General features: G+C 45.3%; 1 protein-coding gene across 2 annotated transcripts in view; it reads right to left on the bottom strand.

Annotated features, from left to right (window-relative positions):
• Tbxas1 (thromboxane A synthase 1) overlaps positions 1 to 27,447 on the bottom strand; it is a 171,305-nt gene that overhangs the window by 79,317 nt on the left and 64,541 nt on the right. For both annotated transcript variants that reach the window (XM_052173489.1, XM_052173491.1), the window contains exon 5: positions 5,024 to 5,140. In XM_052173489.1, coding sequence (XP_052029449.1) covers positions 5,024 to 5,140 — 117 coding nt within the window. The remainder of the gene's footprint in view (positions 1 to 5,023; positions 5,141 to 27,447) is intronic.

The following is a 27,447-nucleotide window of genomic DNA, read 5'->3' as shown; positions in this document are numbered from 1 at the left end:
GTCTCAGGATAATGGTCTCGTGCTGCTAGATAAATACTCAGATACCCTGGAAAACGGGAAACTGGTCAGACAGGGACAATGTATTTTTAGACTCTCAAGTATTTATTAAACCACCGCTACCCCGGTTTATAATGACTTTTATTTTTATTGTTTGGAGGGATTAAGAAATAAAAGCAAATATTAAAAATAAACCGCCGGCAGCTGATGCTGCCAAGAGAAAGCTGCTTGCTCCAGCGTTATTGGAAAACTCACTTCTGCCATAGAAGCCCCGGTACTGACTGCCTAAAGAGTTTGTGCTGGGAATTTAAAGGCCAGACAAAGCCCACAGCCACCACGATGGCTGTAATTGTGCACAGGCTTTCTCACTGAAACAGTCCAAGCCGTGCATTCACTCATAGGCTGGCCGTATCAACTTGAATTTTAAAAAATTGTAGCCATTTTTGAGTAATACGTCTTCTCCCAGGCTGGAGAGGCCCATGGGGAGTAATAAGCACATATGCCTCTGTCTATACGACTCATACATTATTGACTCTGCCTTCCCGACAGGAAACATCTGGATGAAAGTGAAAAATTAGGCAGAGAGCTGCAGGCCTCAGTGCTGTGCAAGATGCCAGCCTTCCTTGTTGACTCCACGTTGTGGAAGCAGGCCCCTGTGCGCTGCTGTGTGAGTGGCTTACTCCTCTTAGGTGACAGCCTATCCTCAGGGTCTCTGGTCTCTTGTATCTGCTCAGTCCTTGTTTATGTGGGTAAATGAGCACATGTCCCCCACTGACAGGAGATTCTGAGGACAGAACACATTCGCTGCCTCAGAGACTGCTGAGTGTGACGAGGGGTTGGTGTGGGGAGGTTTAGTCTTCAGGATTGTGCTATTAGGAAGTGCTGTGGACCTTTAATAGCTAAGTTACTGGGAGCATGACTTTGAAGGGGATCGTGGGACCCTGGCCTGTCTTTGTCTCTGCTCTGATTCTCGATGTGACCATTTGTTCCAACAGGCACTCTGTAATGGCATACCACCATCTGCCGTTCTCACCGGAGGCCAAGCCCGCAGAGATGATTGATTTTAGACTTTGACTTTGCTAAATTGCAAGCTAACTAGACCTTTTCTCTTGATAGGTTACCTGTCCCAGGTATTTTATTGTAGTGATACAAAGTTAGCTAATATGATGGATGTTTGCTTGTTGTCCTTGGGGCACTAGAAAATGAGGTAGACAGTGGGACCTGCAAAGACCTACTATCCCACTATCCAACAGTGCCATTTACTCAATAACAAACTATGGCATTAGCCCCCTGGGTGTTTACCTCTGAAAAAGTATGAGTCTGGAATAAGCAAAGCTAAACTGACAGTCGGACGTCTTTCTAGCATGTTGAAGTGTGTGATAAATGTAGTGGTTTGTAATATTTTATCCAGTCATTCAGCCAGGGAGGCTTTTTCATCCTCCATGATTCAAGTCCCTCTCCTTGGTAGCTGTATTACTCAGATTTCTGCCACTACGACAAAACACCGAAGACAACCAATTTATACAAAGGATGTGTTTCTCTTGCCTCACATTTTTGGACAGTTCGGTCTGTGATCGTACATGATCAGCATGTTATGGCTGGGGTTTGTGTCAAAGCAAAACCTCTGATTTCATGGCCAGGAAGCAAGCGACGGAATCTGAGATGTTTGGGATGCCACAGTCCATGGATGCGATGCGCCTGTCAACTCCAAGGAGAGCCACACTGGGGACCCAGCCTTTCCCACCCAGGCCCTTTGGAGGCATTCAGGATCCAGACCCAGCAGAAGCCGTCAGTCAGTTGTCAGGTCCTCCTCCATGCACCCTCCCCACGCGTGTACCTGAAGGCCACCTGCCACTCTCCTGCTGACTCACGACAATCTTACAAGAGCCTGTGAAAGTTATCCCTTCAGGTTGAAAGAGTTCAGAGGAAAACACAGATGCACAGTTTCCACTGTGCCTCCCCTTTCTGATGAGTTATGACGTTTAAAAATAAAATAAGCACTAACCTGACCGAGGGCATCTCGTTATTTATGTGTTTCCCTTGGAGAAGTGTGGATTTAATTTCAATTTCATTTCCTGAAATTAAGTCCATTTACTTCCTGATTCACAATAAAACTGCGCACAATTCCAGGCTTACTCACAGCCTTTGGTGAGGAATCTACTGAAACTGTCAAGACTTAAATAAATCTCCCAGCTGCCCTTTTAAAAGCACAAACACTTTTGGAAGATGGGTGGGAAATCTGCCACGTTAACCAGGCAAATTTTTCTTCTATGAAAAAACTCGGTTGTATTCTTAGCAATCCTCAGTAACCTGTTCTGTGAGTCCCGATCACTAGTCTATCAGTGGACTATGCATGTGCTGGTCTCTTCTGCCTGAAGTAGAGAGGCGTCCGTCAGTCACATTCGCTCTGCCTCTGACTATGCCTGTTATCCCCAGGAAGACTAAAGCAAAAAAGCAATTTATTTTTAAATGAAACAGTGGCCTCACTTGACTCCTGGCTTTTACAAACAAACAAACAAAAGCCACACAAGCGTGCACATGAACACTCATGCGTGTGTGTGTGTGTGTGTGTGTGTGTGTGTGGTGTGTGTGTGTGGTGTGTGTGTGTGTGTGTGTGTGTGGTGTGTGTGTGTGTGTGTGTGTATGCTCGCGCGCGCGCATTCAGAGTACTTAGAAAATAATTCTAAGCACTGAGGCAGCCTTATGTTGGATAAATGGAGTGGACGGGTGGTCAAAGTCTAAGAAAGCCTTCGGAAGGGGGTTGGAGAGATGGCTCAGCAGTTAAGAGCACTGACTGCTCTTCCAAAGGTCCTAAGTTCAAATCCCAGTAACCACATGGTGGCTCACAACCATCCATAATGAGATCTGATGTCCTCTTCTGGTGTCTGAAGACAGCTACAGTGTACTTACATATAATAATAAATAAATCTTTAAAATAATAAATAAATCTTTAAAAAACAAAAAAAGAAAGCCCCCGGAAGTCAGCAGGCATGGGGGAGGGGAGGTACGGGAGGAGGCGGGTGGCACATGGTGTGTAGGTAGGGAAGACCAGAGCTGCCAAGGAGCCAAAGGCTTTATTTTATTTAGAATAACCCCTGGGCTGCGGTTGGAGGGGAGGTGATAAACTCTGAAGTTTGGTGGCAAATGTTCAGAAGCCACATGTTCAGGGAGGACTAGCAATACTGATACTGCACGGTGATCTCCTCGCTGCTATGTGTCTGGACTCAGCATCCCTGCGTGGACACATTCTCCTTTGTCTATTTAGGACCTGCCTTTTCCACGTTCACATGTGCAGCTTGTGAGTTTGTGAGGAGAAAGATAAATATTTGCTCTGTCCTCTTAACCTTCTCAGTTATGTGTCTGTGTCTGTGGGTGGGTGTGCGCATGCAAGGATGGCACCCAAGGAGGCCAGAAGCATCCAGTTCCTTGGAGGTGGAGTTATAGGTGGTTGTGAGCCACCTCACATGCGTGCTGGGGACCAAACTTAGGTCTGTGAGAGCAATGTACACTCTTAACCATGTAGCCAAGTCTCACAGTCCCTTAATTGTTTTTCCTTGATAAATGATTTCCCTTTTATTGATTTTGTTTTGTTTTTTTGTTTGTTTTTGTTTTTGCTTTTGTTTTTTTTTGTTTTTGTTTTTTTTTGTCACACAGCATCCACTAAAAAGTTTCTTAGTTCTTTGGTTTTATAGTCACCCATTGAGTCATCATTACTGAGTGCCTGTCAGATGCTCTGTGTATGCAGCTGGATGTTTAAAAGGGAACATAATATGAAGAAGAAAAACAAAACAAAACAAAACAAACAACAACAAGAACAAAAAACCCTGTAACATCCTGAAACATCCACGTAGCAGGGTGAGACACACAACAAACAAAAATAAATATGTGAACTGAACGCACCCTTCGAGTCACTAAGAGAAGTGGGAAAGAAAGAGCAGCAGATTTGAGGTACAGTGACAGAGGACCAAGCAAACACACAGGCCGCCCCATCCTGGCTGTGGTAGAATCAGGGTGTGGCTCATGAAGCCCACAGGTTCTCAGGCACCTTAGATAGATGGAGCCCCTGGGACTTGGAGTAGCAAGAAGAATTGTGATTTGTTGATTGGTTGGTTTGCTTCTTTTGAGACAAGGCCTCACTGAGACAAGACTTCAAATTTGTAATTCTCCTGCCTCTGTCTCATGAATGCTGGGATTATAGGCAGCATATTGTGATCTGCCTCTGGTTCCATAAAGAGAGCCAGCGATCTCGAGGTGTCAGGTTCAAGGAAGCGTCTAGAAGCCACCAGGGTCACATCTGCTACAGAAGAAGGTAGTGAGGACACACTAGGGCAGCCTGCCCTATCCGTTATCTCCTTCTTCCACAGGTGATTGGAGAAACTGGCAGGGAGGCAATGCAAGCAGCTCTGAAATGCACAGTTGGTCGGGAAGGGGAGCACCACAGGGCTGAGGAGGGAGAATGCCCAGAGTCATCAAGAAGTCATGACGTCTCATGGAGCTGGACCATCGCTCTAAATTTGTCTTAAAGGCATGTTAGTCTGGCTGCCTACCTAGAGTTCTGCTTGGAGAACATTACTTCTCCCCAGGCCCCAGCACTCATGACCCAGCCCTACAAAGTGCTTCACCCTGAAAGCATCCTCCCCAACTGGTAGTTAGTAGTTAGAAGTTCAAGATCTTAGACCTGGTCAGGGCCTCCTGGGTGGGGATTTGCATCTGAACAGGCTCCTCAGCTGATCCAGTATAACAGGATAGTATGAGAAACGCTGTTCTACATTTTCTCCCAAGTGCCTCAAAGTGCCTCAAGCAGTGTCTGGGGACAGCCAGGTGTGCCGTGTGAACCACTGATTTATGGTGCCTGGGTGTGTGAGATGCCAGAGAAATGGAAGATGCTTTGCTTTCTGTACAATGATTAGGCTGAGCGCCCCAGCAGGAGAGACACTGTGATGTGCCACCTGGTCCAGCTCTGTGCCATACGTTGGGGGAGAAGCTGGATCCTTGAGGAACAGAATCTGTGCTTCTTGTCTCTTACCTCATTCAACTTTTCAGGACTGAATGCAGACATCAGGGCACTTCTGACTTCCTCCCATCTTCTGTCACGTAACAACAGGACACTGTCTGTTACCATCTTGGGTTCCAGACCTGAGGCCTGATGGAAAGCGACAAGCAGATTGTTAGCGCCCTCAGAGCCAAAGCCACCTCAGCGGCTATCCTAGTTAGCTCTGTCAGTCAAGTCGTCTGAGGAGGGAGTCTCAATGGAGGGATTGAACAGACCAGACCGGGCCGTAGGCATGTCTGTGGAGGTTATCTTGTGTGTTAGTTGATGGAGGAGGCCCAGCCCACTGTGGGCAGCACTATACCCTGGGCCGGTGGTCCTGGGCTGTGTAAGAAGCTAGCTAAGCTCCTCTATGAGGAGCCAGCAATCAACATTCTTCCGTGGTTTCTGCCTCAAGGTCTTGCTTGAGTTCTGGCCCTGACTTCCTTCAGTGATTATTGTGATCTGTCTGGAAGGACAAGCGAAATAAACTCTTCCCCCCAAAACTGCTTTTGGTCACAGCAGCAGATGACAATTAAAAGACATTAAAAACAAAAACAAAAAACAAAAAACCACTCCTGTCAAAGTCTACCAACAACCCAAACCTAGGTTTCTCTTGCAAGGACAGAGGAAAGAATTATGACATTCATGGACAAGGATCTAAGACCCACAGCTGAGGCCAACAGGGACAGATAGACAGATCTGCTAGCCTTGTCACAGTGTGGACATCATCAAAACAACTCAGTAGCCTCTGTGTACCCTGAGGCTCCTGTGAGGCCCTCGGAGGATGACCAAACTGAAGGGTTGAAGGTCATGTCTGAATTTTGTGGCAAGAGATTTTGGGTTTCTGGATTGGTTGGGTTTGACTCAGAGATGACAAGAGTCATGCATTCATGTTCTAAGGATGTTGGAGGGGAGAGAAAGGGCTTGTGAACAAGGGTCCTTCAGAAGTACCTCAGGATTGCTGTTTGAAAGGGCATGTCTCCTCTGGTGGTTCTCTGTTCTAGTATTCACTGGGTTTTTCTTTTAACTTTAATTTTGAAATTTTCATATGTGAGTACTGTATTGATATCACTCCTCCTTCTTCTCCCATGCCCACCCTTGCTGACTCCTTCTCAAATTCATGACCTCTTATTCTTTAATTATAGATATACACACCTATACATGTATAAGTACAATCTTTCAAGTTCATTTAGCACTGCTCATATGCGTTTAGAGCTGGCCTTTGGGATTGGATAACTTACTGGGGGCTCGTCCTTGGAGAAGACCGATTCTCCCTCTCTCAGCAGCCATGAATTGTCTGTTCCTCTTCATCTAGGGCTGCAGTGCTGTGAGACCTCCCCATATATGTTGGCCTGTCAACTGGTGTTGTCATCTATTAGGCCTTGTCATCCTTTTTTCTTTTATTGAAAATATATATTTCTTCATACAATATATTCTGATTACAGTTTCTGCTCTACCCCGCCCCACACTGCTCCCAAGGTCTTGCCATTAAGTTTTCAAGCCTTGTTTGGGCAACAGTGTTGTTGAGAGTTCCTGTGTGCAGCTTCCCTGTCATGTAGAAGACACGGTAGCGTTCTGGTCCTCTGGCTCTTTCTGTTCCCTCTTAGATGTTCTCTGAGCCCGAGGTGTAGGAGTTTGTATTGAGATGTATTGATTGGGGATGGGCACCCCACGGTCACTTGTTCTTTGCATTTTGAGTAATTGTAGCTTTCAGTAATGGTCTCTGTCAGCTGCACAAAGAAGCCTCTTAGAGGAAGGGTGAGACCTACACTTATCAAGCAAAGGGTGAGACCTGCATTTACATTTACCTGCAAGTCCTGTGTCCAGAGGGAGGCCTGTGAGCGTGCATAGGACACAGGGCAGATGGGAGTTGGAGGAACTCAGCAGGCACAGAGGGTGTGCAGTCCTGTGAGTGTCATTTTTTTTTCCTTAATCACATAGATTTGTTACATGTCCAGTACAAGCATTATGGCTTGAATTGTATCTCCTAATATATTATATATTGAAATCCTAATCCCTAGAACCCCATAGTTGACCATAGAGATTTTAAAAAGGTAATTAAAATAAAGAAAGCCTTTATTCCAGTGTGTTTGGTACTATACAGAACCAACAGGATTCATTAAGAGTAGGGCACAGACAGATGTAGAAGACAGTCATTTAAGCCAAGGACATAGGTCCCAGATGGTCGATCTTGACTTCACTCATATTTCCAGCCTTTCCAGAACTGGGACAAATTGTATTTCTGTCTGTGAGTCCCTCATTGTAAGATGTTGTGCTGAGGTCTCACAAGCTCAGATAATGTTCACGAGCTGGTTCTAGAGAGTATTGAATAGAAAAGACTTTGCTTTGGCCCTTGTATTGGTTTGCTTTCTATTGATATGGCAAAGACCATAACCAGAAACAACTTGGAGAGAAAAGGGTTTATTTTGCCTTACAGGCCAATTGTCCATTGTGGAGGGAAATCAAGGCAGGAACCTAGGCAGAGGAACCTTGCTTACTGATCTGCTTCTAATGGTTTACTCTGCTTGCTTTCTTATACAACCCAGGGTGACTTGCCTAGAGATGGCACCACCCACAGTAGACTTGGCCCTCCCACGTCAGTCTCTAATAATAATTTTTTTAAATGCCCCATAGACTTGCTTACAGACAAATCATTTTCTCAGTTGAGGTTCCTTTTCCTAGATGATTCTAGCTTGTGTCAAATCAACAAAAGACTAACCAGCATAGCCTTCATGAGGCTGACAACAGAGTGGGGAAGCAGAGAGCAGTGGGTATCTGTAGATTATAAGAAAGAGAGTCTTCTGGGGGGGGGGGGCGTGGTATAGGGTGACATGGCCAGGAGGTCTCTAAGGATCAGCCGTGTCGCGGTGAGCCAAGAGAGCCAAGAAGTACACAAAGGAGTCCCTAGCCACCTTCTCCTTCCCCTCCTTCCCCCAGAACATGCTTTTCTACCCTAAAAGCAGTGATCCCAGGGACAGTTACAAATGGTGCCCTCACCGTTGGTCCTGTGGGCCGGGCCCTGCGGATGCAGGGGGATTACAGGATGGGGCTCTCTGTAGAAGCACGTGTGCTATGCTATGGGGCTCCACTATTTCCTTTCACAGCTTTAATTATAGCTGAAGCACGGAGCCAGCCATCGTAACTCACACGCCTTGTACAAACTCCTATTTAGAGGAAAATTATAATTTTCTGATAAAATATGAACACTCAAAATAAGCCGTAAAGCATAACTGCAAAGTATCTAGAGGATTTAATTATATATTAGAACCAAGTTGCTGGGCTATTTCTCTGCAAAGGAATTCTCTCTATATTTAGAATGAGATTCTTTAGGAGTGCCGTGGCCACTAAATTATGGTTTTATGGAATTTTTGGAACATAATCTGTTTATTTAGGTTCCAGAGTCAAAGGAGGAAATCATACGTTATGGATATTTATAGAGTGGCAAAGCCCCAGCCTGTGCCACACTGGTAAGACTTTTTGCTTGGAAAACAAAGTGAGACACGGGGTTATACAGTTCTGCTACAACAGACTCGGTTATTGGGTCAGGACTGATCTGATCCACCTTAAGACCTAAGCAGTCGGGGGCTGAGGCGCTAGCTCAGCGGGCAGAGTGCTCGCTGCGCGCTGTGTGTCATGGAGGCCTTGAGTTCAACCTGCAGAACCCATGCTAAAAAAATGTTGGACGTGGTGTATGCACGTGTAACCTTAGCTCCAGGGCTGAAGAGACAGGCAGATCTGTGGCCATCGGCGGAGTCAAATGGCAAGCAAGCTCTCGGACAGTAAGAGTATCTGTCTCAAAATAAAAAACAGAAACACAAAGAATGATACCTGAGCAGTGACTCCTGGGGGAGACAAAAAAGACCTAAGGAGTGGGTCTCTGCTGTTTTTAATCTCATATTTAAGGAAAAATACCCCACTCTCCAGACACTATGTTGTTAAGACTCTCAACCTGGCCCCTTTTAGCCTGTCGTGTCCCCAGCCTAGAAGCTTTTTTTTGGTTTTTTGGATTTGTTTTTTTGTTTGTTTGTTTGTTTTGTTTGTTTGTTTTTGTATTTTTGTATTTGGGTTTTTTCGAGACAGGGTTTCTCTGTGTAGCTCTGGCTGTCCTGGAACTCACTCTGTAGACTAGGCTGGCCTCAAACGCAGAAATCCTCCTGCCTCTGCCTCCCAGAGTGCTGGGATTACAGGCGTGCGCCACCACCGCCTGGCTGCCTAGAAGCTTTATTTTGGGGCCATCCATAGTTTTGTTTTTGTATTTGTTTTTCATTTTCTTTTCTTTCTTTCTTTTTTTTTTGATTCATTTATTTATCATATGTAAGTACACTGTAGCTGTCTTCAGACACCCCAGAAGAGGGAATCGGATCCCCATTACAGATGGTTGTGAGCCAACATGTGGTTGCTGTGATTTGAACTCAGGACCTTCGGAAGAGCAGTCAGTGCTTCTAACTGCTGAGCCATCTTTTCAGCCTCCTCATTTTCTTTCTTTCTTTCTTTCTTCCTTCCTTCCTTTCTTTCTTTCTTTCTTTCTTTCTTTCTTTCTTTCTTTCTTTCTTTCTTTCTTTTTTTCAGGGGTCACCTTCACTGTAGTGTGTCATGTCTGAACATGTATTAGAATAAGATGAACAGTCTTTGGTCATTACAAAGGATGGCAAGAAGACTAATGTCTTAAGAGTGTACAGCTACTGTTCTTGTGGCTGTGACCAAATATCCAACAAGAAGCAGCTTAGAGAGGAGAGATTTGTTTGGGCCCATGATTTGAGGGGATATAGTTCTTCAGTGATGGGGAGGCCTGTAGCAGGCTCTGTGGTTGACAGGGGGGTGGGGAGTGTGTGGCAGCTGCTTGTTCACATTTCAGGAGCTCAGGAGGCAGGCATGTCCCCAGAGACCCGCTTCTTCCAGTGAAGCTGAAAGGCTCCCCACCTCCCCAGATAGACAGCTGGCTGGAGGTGTTCAGACACAGGAGCCTCTGGGGCAGGCTCACGCCCAAATCTTTAGCCAAGACACACCCAAGTTCTTTGAGGCCAGGTGTGTATAGTGTACAGAACCCGTAGATTAGTGTAGGGAACGGCAACCAACACATAGGAAAAAGAGCCAGTGTGATGGCCCACGCCTGTGACCCCAGAACATGGGGTCCCACACCTGTGACCCCAGAACACGGGAGGCTGAAGCATATGGAGGGTGAGCATGAGGCTGGGCGGGGCTGCAGTGAGACCCTGTCAGAGCTGAGACCAGAGCAAACACCCCAAACAAAGGAGATACAGAGAGAAAGGAAGGGAGGGAGGGAGAGAGAGGGGAAAGAAGAGAAAGAGAGAGAAAGAGAAAGAAAGAAAGAAAGAAAGAAAGAAAGAAAGAAAGAAAGAAAGAAAGAAAGAAAGAAAGAAAGAAAGAAAGAGAAAGAAGAAAGGAAGGAAGAAAGGAAGGAAGGAAGGAAGGAAGGAACAGAAGGAGGGAGGGAGGAAGAAAAAGAAAGAAGTAGAGTAGAAAGTTGAATATTTCATAAATGATTTGGATTTTGTTGTCAAACTCATTTGCCTTAGGTGCGTGTGTGTGTGTGTGTGTGTGTGTGTGTGTGTGTGTGTGTGTGTGTGTATCTTTGTGTGTCTGTGTCTCCGTATCAAAATGTGTCTTTGTGTGTCTATGCCATGTCAACATCAAAATTCTTTTTTTTTTTTTTTACTGTTGCACATGGCTAGTTTCTTACTATTAGTCAAAAAAAAAAAAAGTTTGAAAAGCCCATTCTGATCCAAACCACAGACCTTTGGGTCATCTCTCTCTACTTGGAGCTTATCAATCACAAGTCTGAAATCTCTAAGGCCGGCCCACTCCATCCTTAGGGCCACCACCCTGGCTGAGGTCACCATTATCTCTGCCCTGACTGATTGCCCTGCCTCCAGCCTTATCACAGCCATCCATTTTCCACACTGCAGGGTCTTCCCAAAGCGTGAAAGTTGATCTCCAGTGCTGGAGAGTGAACTGAAGGCTGGGGCGGGCTGAGGGGGCGGGGCTAATCATGGGGCTCTGAGCTGCGGTTAGGAGGCCGCAAGACCCTCTGGTGTGCTGCTGTATGCCAGGCTTGGAGGACTACGGGGTGTGTGGCAAAACACTAAGAGAAAGGATATTGTGTTATTCTGCCGTGATGGAGATAAATGACAGCGAAAGCAGGAGTGAGTAACCTTGGACATTACACAGTGTAAGGATGCATCATTGTTAGGCAAACATCATCACATTTAAAACTGTAATATTATTATGATGTGAGCATGACAATTTTAGAGCCAATTCTCTGTCTCCACCATCATGTGGGGTCCAGGGACTGAACTCAGGCTGTCAGGCTTGCACAGAGAGCCTGTCTACTCAACAAACCCTTCTTATGCTTGTTAGCATTAGTTAAAAGAAAAAGACAGCACACAAGTCCTCCTTGTGAGACGTCTCCTCACTTGCTGGTAAGCCAAGGATTGTTCTCACAGGCTCCCTGCTCCTCCCAGACACAGCACAGGGACAGAGGTCTTTAACTGCTTTCGTTTGGTTTGTTTTCCTCCCCCCCCCTTTTTTTTTTCTTTTTGTGTGGTCACTTGTGGGTAAGCGAACTTGTGTGCCTTTGAATGTGAAGGTCAGAGGTCAACCTTGAGTATCATTCCTTGGGGATCATTCACCATTTTCCTTGAGATAGAGTCTGCAACTTACCAAGCAAATCAGACAGACTGACCAGCGAGCCCCGGGACAGCCTGTCTCTGACTCCACTGGGCTGGGATTACAAGCCCTTGCTACTGCACGCAGCCTTTTTACGTGGGTTCCCGGCACCAAGCTCCCATCCCATGTCTGTCAAGCACTTCTCTCTTCTCTATTGGAAGAGTGTGGGGCTTTCTGGAAGTCCTGGCTGGACTTAGGAGGAGGATGCAGTGGTCTGGCTCCGGGTAAGCTTTAGGAGTGATCTATCTAGGCCATAGTTTCCTGATCTATAAACCATCAATAATAATGTTATTTTTACTCTGACAGGGTTCTGAGCTTTCTCACTTAACAAATGTTTATTGAGTACTTGGTACAAAAGCAAAGCCCTGACTTGGGTGCTTGAGATATGTTTATGAACCAAACAAAATTTTCTGTCTGTACCAATTCTAGAGGAAGAGGGCAGACAGGAGCATAAGGAATGGCTTGCCCACAGTGGGCAGGCAAGGTCTGTGTAAAATGTATCATTCAGTGCTGGGCCCTTAGGGTATGTGATATTTGGGCAACCCTTTTGGGGAGCAGGGGTGGGGGATGTCAACCTCCAGGCATGGGAATCATTTCAGCAAAATTACTAAGGTGTGTCCTATGGACCTCTAGGAACAAGTAAGGCCAGAAAATGGGTGATGGGTGGATAGTGGAGAGAGTATGTGACCTGTGTGTGAAGGACCATGGAGCCTCCAAGGACCTCTACTCTGAATGACATGGGAAGCATGGTAGATTTTGTTTTTGATATAGGATCTATTTTAAAAGCCCACATTGCCTGGAATTTGTTCCTTCATTGTGTCAACTCTGGAAATCTGATTTTGTTTTTAAAAACCAGAAATACTATAAGAATATATTTTTGCTTTAATCCTAGGTGTGGGGATATAGGGCTGCTTTTTGGACTGTCTGCAACAGCTGACTATGATTTACCTCATGCTCTAGCAGAGGTGTGATTTTTGCCAGCTACAGATAGTTTCTGTGGTTTTGTGACATTTGGAGTTCTGGGAACTTTTCAGAGGGTATATGTCTTAGTCAGGGTTTCTATTCCTGCACAAACATCATGACCACGAAGCAAGTTGGGGAGGGAAGGGTTTATTCAGCTTACACTTCCATGCTGCTATTCATCACCAAAGGAAATCAGGACTAGAACTAGCAGGTCAGGAAGCAGGAGCCGATGTAGAGGCCATGGAGGGATGTTTCTTACTGGCTTGCTTCCCCTGGCTTGCTCAGCTTGCTTTCTTATAGAACTCAAGAATACCAGCCCAGAGATGGTACCACCTACAAGGAGCCCTCCCCCCCTTGATCACTAATTGAGAAAATGCCCCACAGTTGGATCTCATGGAGGCACTTCCCCAACTGAAGTTCCTTTCTCTGTGATAACTCCAGCCTGTGTCAAGTTGACACACAAAACCAGCCAGTACAGTATATAAATGCTCAGGCCCTGAGAGGTGGTGTTGTTGGTTGTTCAGGGAGGTTGGTTGCAGTTTGTTAGTAGTTGTGCTCAAAGAAGTTAAAAAAAAATAGATTTAGGGATCTCTTTATCTCATCTATCCTTCTTTCTCATCTATCTCCTGATAAGGGTGAAACTGGTAGGGATAAAGGGTGGGAAAAGAACACAAAGTAGCAAAGACCATCCACAATCCTCCTGCCTCTGCACTGGGACTATCAGTATGTCTCATCATGCCTGCTCACAGTAGTGTTTTGAATAGAAGTGCATCTGGAGCCTACTTGTTTTGGGGGGATCACTCTAAATCAGTGCTTAGAATAGACTGTGGGGAGCCAGGACACAGACAGGAAGAAAAATTTGGAAAAACACTAAGATAAGAATAGGAGTGATCTGTGTTAGTGGCCAGACACTGAGGGAGACAGATTTTGTGTGTTTTGGGAGAGAGAGCCAATAGGATTTCCTGATGGGTTGGAATGGGTTGTGAGAATGTGATCCTTGATCTTCATTGTCAGCTTGACTGAATTTGAATTATGTAGGAGATACACCTAGGCATGTCTTCGAGGGTGTTTCCAGATAGGCTTAACTGAGGAAGGGAGACCCACCCTTAATGAAGGCCGTGCCACCCCATGGGCGATCCTAGACACACATTCTCTCTCTCTCTCTCTCTCTCTCTCTCTCTCTCTCTCTCTCTCTCTCTCTCTCTCTGTGTGTGTGTGTGTGTGTGTGTGTGTGTGTGTGTGTGTGTGCCTGCATGGTTGTGTATTTATATCTGCTTTCTGATTACCAGCTGCCTCATGCTTCCAACACATGCCTTCTCACCATGGTAGACTCTTCAACTAGTGAGGCAAAACTAGGCAAAACTAGCACTTCCTCCCTTAGTTTCTTCTTGCCATGCTTTGGTCTACAGAACAGTGACTAAAACAGAGACACGAGTCAAGGATAACACCAAGAGTTTTGAACTGAGCTTCTGGAAGAACTCTACTGATACATTTAAGGTACTTAGAACATCCTTGGCATGCAGTACTTGAGATGACTTCATGCCATTCAGCCAATACCATGTCCACTTCACCTTCTCCTAAGGGTCTGAGCCTTCTCACCAGTTCATCTCTTTACCTGGAATTCTGGGTCCTTCTCTCTACACCCTGCCCCCATCCCTTTTCTTGTTTGTCTGCTAGAACACAGACAACTCCTGAAAACTCCTTCCGAAGGAAGCCCCATTGCCTGGACTTCGTTCCCATGCACTCATACAAATAATACATTTCATTCCCACCTTTTATATTTATAAGCCAGAATAATTTTTAAAGGAATTTTAAAAGAATGGCTGTTAAGAGTCAGCAGAAGTTCATGAACAGCAAGTGGTGCCAAAGTAACTTCATTCTCTCTTCTTTCCTAGAGACAGATCTGTAGATGTGGGAAACGGAGCATTTATGATTTACTTCCAAGACATTCTTATGGAGAAGGGAGAGAAATGATGGGTGGGTAAATAATTCTTTGGGGTATTTTTATGACTGATAGAACAAAGACAGATAAACTCTACCAATCTGGAGTCAAATGGAAAACCATTGGCTTCTACATGGAGGCTAATCCAGTTGCATATGTTATTTGTTATTGGCATAATAAACTACTGATTTGCAGTAATCAAAACTTAAATTAATGTTCTGAGGAGTGCAATTGGACATTAAGCCAACTATCACCCGAGCCAACAGACGCTGATTCCAAATCTGTTAGAAACTTGTAAGAAAGAAAACTTTCTTATGAACACAGATGTAAAATCCTAGCTAGTCTGATTCATTGGCAAGATAGAGTCTATTTATCAAGATCCAAGGGGGCTTAGTCAAGGGGTGTAGGCCTTGAAAAGCAATCAAGTATGACTTGTTAACACAATAAAGGAGAAGAATGTGTACAGTCTCAACAGGTAAGAAATATTTAATAAATTTCAGTAGCCATCATGAGATAAAATCTTAGTGGACTATGACTAAAGTGATATGAAATATGTAAAACTTTGAATAGAAGAGACAAAGCTGTATTTATTATAGATGGAGTGAAGAAATAGCAGAAAGTTCATGGACTGTCTGCCAACATGCATTCTGAATTAATACTAAGTATAAGACTGTTGAGTGCAACTAAAACAATAACAGCAATAACAACAGCAGCAACAAGAACAACAGCAACAACAACTTTTTTTTTTTTAAATACACCAGGCTGGTTTCAAAGTCTTAAGAGATCTCTCTGCCTCTGCCTCCCAAGTGCTGGGATGAAAGGCATGTGCCACCAAGCCCAGCTCTAAAATTGTTGAATTGTTAAGGAACAACTGTTAACAAATGATGTATAAAAACCTCTAAACTAAAAATATAAAGCTAAGAGGAAGAGCAGCTACATGACACACTAGCAGATCTGGAAATTCTAGATTGTTAATAAGTCAATTCTTCAGAAGTAGATAAGTTGACTCAGAACTATATGCAAAAGATCAAAGCACCTGAAGGTCAGGAGAAATGATGCTTCCATCTATGTATTATAATGGTAGAATAGTTATCTGTGGGTATATGAAGTTAGCTGTGGGTATACAAATGTACTGGGGCAAACACATCAATCATTGGCACAAAACAGGATCCAGAAACACACACACACACACACACACATGATGCCTGATTTATGAAAAAGTTATTTACTAGCACAGAGATTGGATGGTCTTCCTCACATTTGGATATCAGAAAGATCCATATCTTTACCTGAAAGTCATTTGGAGATGGTGTGAAAGGCAAAGCAAATGACATTTACAGAATAGTTTCAAAAGCTTGGAGGTGGGCAAGATTTCTTCAACAGAATAGCAAAGGGAATGCCACTAGAGAATTTGGCAATCTGGACTTTATTATCAAATGGTTACATTAAGAAGATGATCAAGGGCAGGGGAGGTAGCTGATCTGGGAAAGTACTTGCTGCAGTCATGAGGACCTGAGTTTGACGCCCAGGACTGGTGTGATGTCCATATGGCTGAGTCTAGTGATGTGCACTTGTAGTTGCAGCAGTAGAGAGTGGAGACAGGGGGCTTGCTGGCTAGGCAGCCTTCACTAATCACTAATGAGAGACCTTGTTTCAGAAAACAAGGTGGGCGGTTCTGGGGGAGCAGCACTCCACATAGAGAACTGTGTGTGGATATGGGCATGCGCATGCGCACCCCCCCTACACACACACACACACACACACACACACACACACTAATCAAGAAACAAGAAAACTTCAGACAAGGAGGAAGCTATTCCTACTGCATTTATCTGACAAAAGATTCAGATCATTTAAGGACAGCAATTAATTGGTCAGGGAAAAAATAAACACTTTTTTTATTCGATATATTCTTTATTTACATTTCAAATGATTTCCACTTTCCTGGATCCCTCCTCCCCGAAAGTCCCATAAGCCCTCTTCCCTTGCCCTGTTCCCCAATCCACCCCTTCCCGCTTCCCTCTCTGGGCATTTCCCTACCCTGCTGCACTGAGCCTTTCTAGGACCAGGGGACTCTCCTTCCTTCTTCTTGGAAATCATTTGATATATGAATTGTGTCTTGGGTATTCCAAGCTTTTAGGCTAATGTCCACTTATCAGTGAGTGCATACCATGAGTGTTCTTTTGTGATTGAGTGGTTACCTCACTTAGGATGATATTCTCCAGTTCCATCCATTTGTCTAAGAATTTCATGAATTCATTGTTTTTAATGGCTGAATAGTACTCCATTGTGTATATATACCACATTTTCTGTATCCATTTCACCATCTGGGTTCTTTCCAGCTTCTGGTTATTATAAATAGGGCTGCTATGAACATAGTGGAGCATGTGTCCTTGTTACATGCTGGGGAATCCTCTGGATTCCAGGAGTGGTATAGTGGGGTCCTCCAGTAGTATCAAGCCCAGTTTTCTGAGGAACCGCCAGACTGATTTCCAGGGTGGTAGTACCAGCTTGCAACTCTACCAGCAGTGAAGGAGTGTTCCTCTTTCTTTACATCCTCACCAGCACCTGTTTTCTCTTGAGTTTTCGATCTTAGCCATTTGATGGTATGAGGTGAAATCTCAGGGTTGTTTTGATTTGATTTGCATGATGACTAAGGATGTTGAACATTTCTTTAGGTGCTTCTCCGCCCTTCAATATTCCTCAGGTGAAAATTCTTTGTTTAGCTCTGTACCCCATTTTTAGTGGGGTGATTTGGCTCTCTGGAGTCTACCTTCTTGATTTCTTTGTATATCTTGGATATAAGCCCTCTGTCAGATGTAGGGTTGGTAAAGATCTTTTCCCAATTGGTTGGTTGCCATTTTGTCCTTTTGACAATGTCCTTTGCCTTACAGAAACTCAGTAATTTTATGAGATCCCATTTGTCAATTCTTGATCTTAGAGCATAAGCTATTGGTGTTCTGTTCAGGAAAATTTCCCCTGTGCCCATCTCCTCAAGGGTCTTCCCCAGTTTCTTTTCTATTAGTTTCAGTGTGTCTGGTTTTATGTGGATGTGGAGTATAGGCTTTTGTAGCAGGATATGATAATTTTTTAATTTCCTCAGTTTCTGTTGTTATTTCTCCCTTTTCATTTCTGATTTTGTCAATTTGGATACTGCCTCTGTGCCCTCTGGTTAGTCTGGCTAAAGGCTTATCTATCTTGTTGATTTTCTCTAAGAACCAGCTCCTGGTTTTGTTGATTCTTTATATAGTTCTTTTTGTTTCAACTTGGTTGATTTCAGACCTGAGTTTGATGATTTCCTGCCTTCTACTCCTCTTGGGTGTATTAGCTTCTTTCTGTTCTAAGGCTTTCAGGTGTGCTGTTAAACTGCTAGTGTATGCTCTCTCCAGCTTCTTTTTGGAGGCACTCAGAGCTATGCGTTTTCCTCTTAGCACTGCTTTCATTGTGTCCCATAAATGTGGTATGTTGTGCCTTCATTTTCATTAAATTCTAAAAAGGTTTTGATTTCTTTCCTTATTTTTTCCTTGACCAAGGTATCATTGAGTAGAGAATTGTTCAGCTTCCATGTGTATGTGGGCTTTCTGTTGTTTTTGTTGCTATTGAAGACCACCCTTACTCCATAGTGATCTAACAGGAGGCATGGAATTAGTTTGATATTCTTATATCTGTTGAGGTCTGTTTTGTGGCCAATTATATGGTCAGTTTTGGAGAAGGTACCATGAGGTGCTGAGAAGAAGGTATATTCTTTTGATTTAGGATGAAATATTCTATAGATATCTATTAAATCCATTTGGCTCAAAACTTCTGTTAGTTTCACTGTGTCTCTGATTAGTTTGCATTTACCTGATCTGTCCATTGAGGAGAGTGGGGTATTGAAATCACCCACAATTATTGTGTGGGGTGCGATGTGTGCTTTAAGCTTTTGGTAAAGTTTCCTTTACGAATGAGGATGCCCTTGTATTTGGGGCATAGATGTTTAAAATTGAGACACTTTAAAAAAAAAAAAAAACGGGCAAAGACCTTGCAAGCACAAACGGGGATATTAAAGTGTCAGGTGAGCATTTGAAACAGCGCTCAATATCATAGCTCATTAGAGAAATGCACATTAAAATGGCAATGGTATGTCACTACCCAGCCAGAAAGCAACAGAAACAACAGAGGGTGAGGAGGGGCAGGTAAGGTGGAGAGCTCCGCCTCAGACTGCCAAGGCAACAGCAGACTAAACCATGTCGACAGAACTGATCCCTGGTAAACAAGAAAGCCAAGGGCACACCTGCTCTCGTGACTCAGCAGCTCGGATCCCAGGAACATGTTCCTAAGTGCAGTTCCTTAATACGACCGTAACAATTCAACTGAGAACATAGAAAACCTGGCAACTGCCTACATGTTGATCAACAGAGGAACAAATGATCTTGTATATATCAGAGAACTATATAGCAGTAAACAAACAGATTGCACTTATTTTAGTACCTGGTTAGAGATAAAACTTACAGACACATCAAGGAAAAAAAATAGCCAGGACAGAATGGCACATCCTGTAAGTTTTCATTTACATAAGAGTCAAGGATGGGATATTCAAGTCTGTGGCAATAGATGTTAGAAAAGTGGTCACCTTGGGAGGGGGCAAGGATGAGAACACTGGGAAGAAGCATAAGGGGACCGACCCCCTGTCCAGCACAGAAGCATATGGAGACACCGCCCTGCCCTCACCCAGCATAGAATCAGCTCTGAACCTTGAACTGACTGACTGTCATCTGCGTGTGCACATTGAGTTTTGTAATCAAGATTTCTATATTAAAGTTATGCTAACTAAAAATAAATAAACAGTGCGCCAGATATCTTTGATTTGTGTAGACTGGAGAGAGATGAGTAAACACCAAATGAGAATCAACATGTTTAAGTGGAAGGCTTCAAGTTGCGATCTAAAATGTAGCTATTCAGAGCTGGGATGACCCCCAGCAGTTCTTACTGAAGAGGCCTCATCAACAGTGAGCTTGCTGGGCTGTGCTGGGCCTTCACTGGCAGGAGAGGAAGCTTGGCCCACTTTCCTGGTAGATCTCTCGCTCAGTCTCAGGAAATGTCCGTCCATGCAATAGAATTAGACATCTGTCACTTCTGCGATGGTTTTCAGACATGGGCCACAATTTAAGAGCTGAGTTAATTCCCTTGGTTAATTCAGTGGCTTGGTTTCTTTTTTTTCTTTTTATTCCATTGTGCTGTAGATTAGACCTAAGATAAGCACTCTACCACTGAAGTGCTTTTGACACAGATTTCCCATCTCCTGCACGTGACTGAGGGTGCCATTTTTCAATGACCACATTGTTGTCACCTCCGTTGTGTCCTGCCAGGTGTCCCTGACCTTGGCTCACACTAGCTTCCTTGTCTCTCCCACAGTTCCTTGGAGGCCAGGTAACAGACTGCTCCTGTCTAACATGGATCCCCAGCAAGCTCTTGCAAGGTGTGGCCACTGTTTGGACCTGCAGGCCCTTGGGTCTTCTCAGCCTAAAAGAGGCAGGATGTGGAAGAGAAGTGCAGGCAAGCAGAGTGAAGGAGGTTAAGGCAGTCAGGATGCCATGCCACGTGGGAGGTCACCATTGGAGCATTGCTAGCTGGTTTAATGTTAAGCCTATCAAGTTAGTTGCAGAACACCACCAATATATGATGTACCATAGTTACCACTGTCACCAACATTTCTGATTCCCAAATAATCTCCATGGTCCTGTCTGTTTTGCTCCTGGTTATGTGAAACCTTTGACGTGTTCACTTGTTAGTAGGCTTGACCATTCTGTCAACTTCAGTTGTTCCAATGTCTCTGTTTGAGGTTATTTTTCATATATGATCACTGTGATCTGTGCAAGGATTTGTGCTAACTATAGCTTATACTTCGGTGTATAGAAAACTATACACTTAGCCCTTCTGTTAGCCCTGCACCTGACAGCAAGGGCCCTTCCCAAGTCGAAAAAGGGGACTGGGACTTGTCAAATCCTCTCTCCTGTGGGAATTTTTCAACAGCTGTTTGCAGAGCCCCTAAATAAAATAGCACCAGAGATAGATGAGGGTGTCCCTGACGCAGCACCTGTTGTGCTTGGCTGGGACAACATTTTCCTAAGGGACCCGAGAGAGAACTTGTCCCAGCATTTGAAGCTTAGAATGACTGCATGGGATGTGGTAGGATTTCAAGGCGATCTGTCTCTGTCAAACACTTTGCTAATCAGCCAGCCTAATGCCACCCATATAGGAAAGAATCCAAGGCTCAGAGAGGTCAAAAGACGGGCAGGTCACATAGCTAAAAATCAGTTTAACCAAGGCTTTTACCTCATGGATAAACAACTTCTAAGAAGAGGGGAACATGGGAAGAAAGGGAATGGTAGAAAGTGGAGCCGAGGTGGGAGAGAATGAGGGTCAGCCCTTGCCTATACAGTGACTTATCCAACAGTTAGCATCAGCTGTCAACCTGACAGGAGCTAGAGTCATCTAGGAGGCAAACCTGTGAGCATCACTGGGAGGGACTGAAGTGGAAGATCCACCCCAAATACAGGAGGCCCGGTTCCATGAAACTAGGTCTCAAGCTGCATAAAAAGAGGAAAGTTGAGTAAATCACCCAGCAGATGCCATGTGGCTGGCTGCCTCAAGCTCCTGCGGCCATCTCTGCCCGCCCCATCCCCCATCTCTGCCCGCCCCATCCCCCATCTCTGCCCGCCCCATCCCCCATCTCTGCCCACCCATCCCCCATCTCTGCCCGCCCCATTCCCCGCCCCTCCCTGGGTGCTACGATGGACAGCACGCTAGAACTGAGAGCAATGACAGATCTCAGCTGCTTTAAGTCGCTCATATTGGGTGTGTTGTCCCTCAGAGGAAGATAACTAATCCAAGCTGGCTGCACGGAACACATCCATGCTGAGGCTGCACTTGCTTCTGAGGCTCACTTACAATTCGCCCCCCAAACTCTAGACATTCATTTCCTCGCTGACACACTGCTATCGACTTCCATCATCGTAGATGCCAGAGAAAGAAAGCATAATTGTAGAATTAAGGTTTTACCTATTTATTTAAAAAAATAAACTCGATTGCCCACTGAGCCAAGCGTCTAATAATAATAATAATAATAGCACCCAAGATGCGAGACAGAAGAGGCAGCTCAGCGGGAAGCGCACCCATTGCCAAGCCTGATGTTCCAGGTCAGTCCCTGAAACTCACACATTGGAAGGTAGGAACGAATCCAACAAACTGTCCTCTGCCCTCCACACATGCACCATGGGAACCTCCCCCATCCCTCCTCCCACAGGAAAATAAATGTAAAAAGGAAGAACAGTTTAAGACCAAAAATATAAAATCATTGCAACAACATTTTGAAATTTAGAAAGAAGTGTTGTGAGGCAATGGAAGCCTTGAGCATCCAAATCTATGCCACTGAGACCTGGCCCTTCCTGCATCTGGGGCCTCGTGGCCCTTCCTGCATCCGGGGCCTCGTGGCCCTTCCTGCATCCGGGGCCTCGTGGCCCTTCCTGCATCCGGGGCCTCGTGGCCCTTCCTGCATCCGGGGCCTCGTGGCCCTTCCTGCATCCGGGGCCTCGTGGCCCTTCCTGCATCCGGGGCCTCACTGCTCAGACCCTAGAAAGGTGATGTCCGAGTGTGAACCAACCTAGCTTGTTGTGAAAACCCGTGCAATGGCCGTCTCCAGGACCAGCTGTGTCTCTGCTAAAGTAATGAGTTGGGAAGCTCATGGCCAACAGGCAGGCCACCTGGTGTGATTTCACCCAGAATGTCCAGTACTTCGTGCATTGCCAAGAGCTTCACGTAAAACAGAGGCCTGCCTTAAAAAAAAAGAAAGGGAGCCAAAGAGACAAGGTTGTTCCTGTACATTTTGGGTGCTCGCTGGTCTCACTGGATGTTTGAGCTGTCAGGAAAAACTGCCTTGCTCAGAACTCTGAGCCTATCATGTGGGTTGACCTTTCTATTGTTGTTGTTGTTGTTGTTGTTATTATTGTTATTATTATTATTATTATCGTTATTTTCTTACTCTATAGACGAGAATGGCTTCAAACTCAGATCTACCTGCCTCTGCCTCCTGAGGAATGGAAGGTATGCATCACCATGCCTGGCTAGGTTGACCTTTCCTAAGAAATGTCCAAGGAGAGTTGAGTAGAGGGAGGAAAAAGAAAGAAGAAAAAAAAAAAAAAAAAAAGCAACTTTCCAGGCTTGGTCAAAGAGACGAGAGCTTCCATAGTGCATATGCGGCAACCGTTCTCACCACAGAAATCTGAGAACCTGTTCCTAGCTGTTTCCTTTAAGGGACAGACAGGGACCAGGAGCAAATGGACGGATTTGTTAAAAGCCGTGGGAGGAAAGGTACCTGTTGTGGGGTAAAGACAGGTTAAAGGGGGCAATTTTATGGTAAATGGACTAGCACGGGATCCCCAAAGCCTCAGCACAGGTGGGTCTGACCTGCTGGGGGCTCTCTCTGGACCTTTCTAGACTGTTAGCGCTTCACGGGACTGCTGCCCTCTGGGTTTCTCTCAACACTGTGCCACTTGGATACAGAGGAGTAAAGTTTCCCGGGACTAATTTGCCTCCTGACCTTAGCCATCTCTGTGGCCATGGTGTGGTCTCATGGTGACAGCCACAGGATGAGTGGATGAGGCGGTCTTTCGAGAGGTTAAATCTAGGGCCATCAGGGCCCTCAGATGGGCCAAGATAAAACCACTCACCGAATCAATCACGTGGCTTTAGATGAGACGGGTGTGATTCGACCTGTCCCTAGAGGGGTGGTCTCTGAGCTATTCCTAAGGGCCTGAGGGCTGGCACTCACCGCTCCACACACATGCGATGGCTTTGTCTCCCTCCTCTGCCCCATGTCCAAGCCAGGACAGGAACCAGAGTGCTTACAGCTCTAGCTCCCCACGGCCATTTTGGGTGAGAACTCACAGCACCAGGGCGACATGTTAGATGATGGAACACATCTCCTTCCTATCCCCATCCAACTGGACCAACCAAACACAGGCTAAAGGCCAGCTGACCTCATCACCCTTCCCAAGAAAAATTACATCACTAGTTGTGGATATTTCTGCCAGCTGCGTAGACCCGACTCCAGTTTCCATTGATAATCAAAACAAAACAAGGCACCCTCAAGTTCAAGATAGCCCAGAAGAAGGAATTAAAAATATTTAAGTAAAAATTCCTAAGATCCAAGCTGCTGAGATGGTGGAGGTTCTACAAATTCTAAGAAGACTGATTCGGGGTTAATGATCATCTCTGGGTTCAAGGTTTAGTGGAGCTGTCTCAGGAAGTACCAGGAGTGCCAACTGAGGTTAAGGACAAGATGAAGCCAAGACATGCCTCACAAAAAAATCTGAGGGAAAGTGTGATGTGAGAGCTGTCACTGTTGAGTCTGGACATTTGTAATCTATTCAGCTCAGCATTTTAGAGTTTGAAAAAAAAAAGAATTACGTCCCCAATTTCTCATAAGACAGACTATCATCATATGACTCAGGCTAGCTTTGAACTTGTGACTATCCCACTTCAGACTCCTGAGTACAGGAATTACAAGCATTTGCCTCCATGCCCAGCTGAAAAAGAATGTCTCATTCAATGATTTTTTTGGGGGGGGGATTCAATATTTACTCAGAACTGATGTGTGTTAGAGTCCCCTCTCATGTCACCTCAGCTCCATGGGTCCCCCAGGAGCTGCTCACTGCTCCCATCAAATTCCAGAGCTTCACACAGCCATGCTCTGTCAGCCTGTCCTTGAAGCTACATGACTCAAAAATGGGATGTGTGAGCAGCGATGGGCTCTCAACGGTGGAAAATGAAGCTATGTGTTATTTAAGTTCCTTTTCATTTAATGCATCAAACTAATATGCCGAAGTGTTTCTGGTTCACAAGGGACCTCTTGGTAGATGCTTGCATGGAGTAAGCGTTTAATGTTTACCCAGTGAATGTATAATAAGCTGAGCACTTAAGTAAACATGGCTTATTAAAGGGAGAGAGGCTCGGGGTGTGGGCTGGGGGGGAATCACGCCTCACTGAGCTCCTTGAGTTCTTTGAGCAGATAAATAAGCCTGTGGAGAAGAGGGAACCACAGAACCCGGTTTAATCTGACTTTCAGAAACCTGTGAGGAAATCCCATTCTAATGACTGTGTGGGGTTTTTTTTTTTGTTTTGTTTTGTTTTAAAGTGAGTCACTAGGGTTGTTTTATCATGAATATGGAATTGCTTTAAAGACCGTAAACAAAGCTGAAGATAGGCAGAGCCATCCCAGATGGAAAATTATCTCCAGGGTTTCCTAGAGATTTAATCTATGATGGATCTTCGTAAATGACCTTGCAGGGAAAGAGATAGGGACTCCCCAGGCCCAGGTATCCCTCATACTGCAGAGATGATCTGGCCTGTGGACGTTTGAGGATTCCACTTGGATTCAGAAGAGATATTGTATTACTTGCCTTTCTCATTGCTGTGGCCAAATACCTGACCCGAGATAACTTATTGGTTGATTCTCCCTCATGGTGTAATCTAAACTCTATCATGGTGGGGAAACCATGGTAGTGATAGCAGTTCACCACACTGCAGCAGGAGCATGAAGCTACTTGTTCATATCTTGGTAAACCAGAAAGCTGAGACAGACAGCCTTCTAGTTGCTAAGACCCACTCTCCAGGGACCCACTGCCTCCATCCTGGATCGCTCTTCTGAAAAGTTCTACAGCCTTCTAAACCAGTAGCATCAGCTGGGGAACAAGTCATCAGACACATGGGCACAGTGGGAGACATTTCACAGGCAAACCATAACACCATAACAGTCGCTATGTGTTTGGACCATAAAGGGGAGTGTAGAAAAAAAAAACAGTCCTTAGGCTTGAAAAATAAATCACTGAGTCAGGACAAAAGCCAGAAGTCCCAGATGGGATCAGTAGGTGAGCAAGAGTCTACTTCAGAGAAGGAAAATGGAGGGGGAGAGAGGGGAAGGCAGGGAAGGCTTCCTGGAAGAGGCAGAATCTGAGAGCCTTGAAGAGCAGCTGCGTTTTGCTCAGGTGCTGAGGTGAAGCCTTAAAAGCAGGCAATGGGTAGTGAGCAATTGTTGGAGGCGCCACACACTGTGCAGGGCCATTGCTCCCGTGAGCGGGCGCCATCTAACTTAACAGCCTAGTAAGGCAGCTTGTATATCTCCAGTTTCCAAAGGAGGAACAAGAGGCCTTAAGAAGTTAGGAGCTCACGTTGCTAATAAGCACAACCCCCGTTATTATATTACCTCTTATTGTAGGAATTATCAGCATGTGCTAAGATCTAGGAGACTAGGGAAAGACCAGAGAGGTCAGGATGACTGGGGGGGAGGGCACTTAATATTGGAGAGATTAGATTGGAACATGTGAATTGTCTCTGAGTTACAGATGCTCTTCCATCTTACGGGAAGACCTCGAAACCTGAGCCTTTCCTCCCTTATTGAATGCAAGGGAATGCTGGGCCTTAGTCTGGAATTCGGGACCAGTGACCTAGTTTGGGAGAAGGAAGTTAAAGAGGGCCAAAAATTAGTGTGAGAGAGAAGCTGACAAGATGCCAAGGGCAACTTTATTTAATGGTCTCTGCTACAACAGTACATTGGGTCTGTTTGCACCACACACGCCCATCAGAGAGCAGCCTTCTTCAGGGCCAGCTCTGCTGCCCCACGAATGTCTCAGGTGTGGTGGGAAGTCACATAGAGACTCACAACTCTGCTACCCATGTCGCCTTCGGGGGCTCAGGAAACACAACAGGAGCCTGTAGATCCTTGTCGCCTGCTTGGGCGTGACTTGTTGGTCTGTGTTCTTTGCCGTGTGTCCTCTTAACTTGCCAGCCTGGCTGGAAGCATCAGGCTCAATCAGGTCCCAGCACCCCAGAGCTTGCCAAGGGCCTTTGGACGAGAGAATGATCATTCTCGGAGCAGCAGGGAACAGCTAAGCTACTGTGATTCCCTCAGCCACTCCAAGGACACGGAGGCAGGGTGCCAAGTGGCCACTTGTCTCTAGTGCTGTGTGGGATGTGTAGCTCAGCGCAGTGCTCTGGGGCTAGAAGATGATCACATTTGGGGTTTAGAGCGAAGGGCCAGTTATTCTGTTTAGCTTGGATGTGTAGAAATGTCACCTGAGACTCCTCTTGTGGTAGTAAAAGTACAGAGAGGGCTGGACTTGAAGTAGGAGGTGGTCTTCATACCTCTGCCCATCCTCAAGTTAGTCTGTGATGGGGCTAGCCATGTAACCTTTGTGGACCTCAGTTTCCTCATCTGTGAAATGGACGGACTTACTGTATCAATCTTATATATTATCTTCATTTTATGTGTATGAGTGTTTGCCTGAATGTTTGTCCGGCACCATATGGGTGCAGTGCCAGCAGAGGCCAGAGGTGGCGTTAGATCCCCTAGAACTGGAATCACAGAAAAATGTACACTGTCCTGTGGTTGCTGAAAGCTAAGCCCAGTTCCTCTGCAAGAGCAGCAAGTGCTTTGAATAGCTGAATCTGTCCACCTCTTGTGTCTTCTTATGATGATCAAAACCCCACTCCGGATTGCTCACTCAGTGGAGAATGCAGAGGACACCTGTCGCCTGTCATTTTATGACTTCATCACAAGCGTGCAGCCTTAGGTAAGTTTTCCCACCTGAACCCTGGATGACCCTGACATGCCCTGTGGGAGCTCCCCATGTGCGCGGCAAATGTTTCCACTGGTCTGCTTCCTTCACAAGACCCGAGGTCGAGACGCTGGCTTCTTCCTTGTAAAATCAGCATCCTTGCCGTGCCTGTCCTATGGTGGGTGTGCACAGGGTTGCTAAGTAGTCATCAACCGAATGAATGCATTACCTGC

The sequence above is a fragment of the Apodemus sylvaticus genome, chromosome 2 (assembly GCF_947179515.1).
Source record: "Apodemus sylvaticus chromosome 2, mApoSyl1.1, whole genome shotgun sequence".
Taxonomy (NCBI): Eukaryota; Metazoa; Chordata; class Mammalia; order Rodentia; family Muridae; genus Apodemus; species Apodemus sylvaticus.
This window is presented reverse-complemented; position numbering and strand designations above follow the sequence as displayed.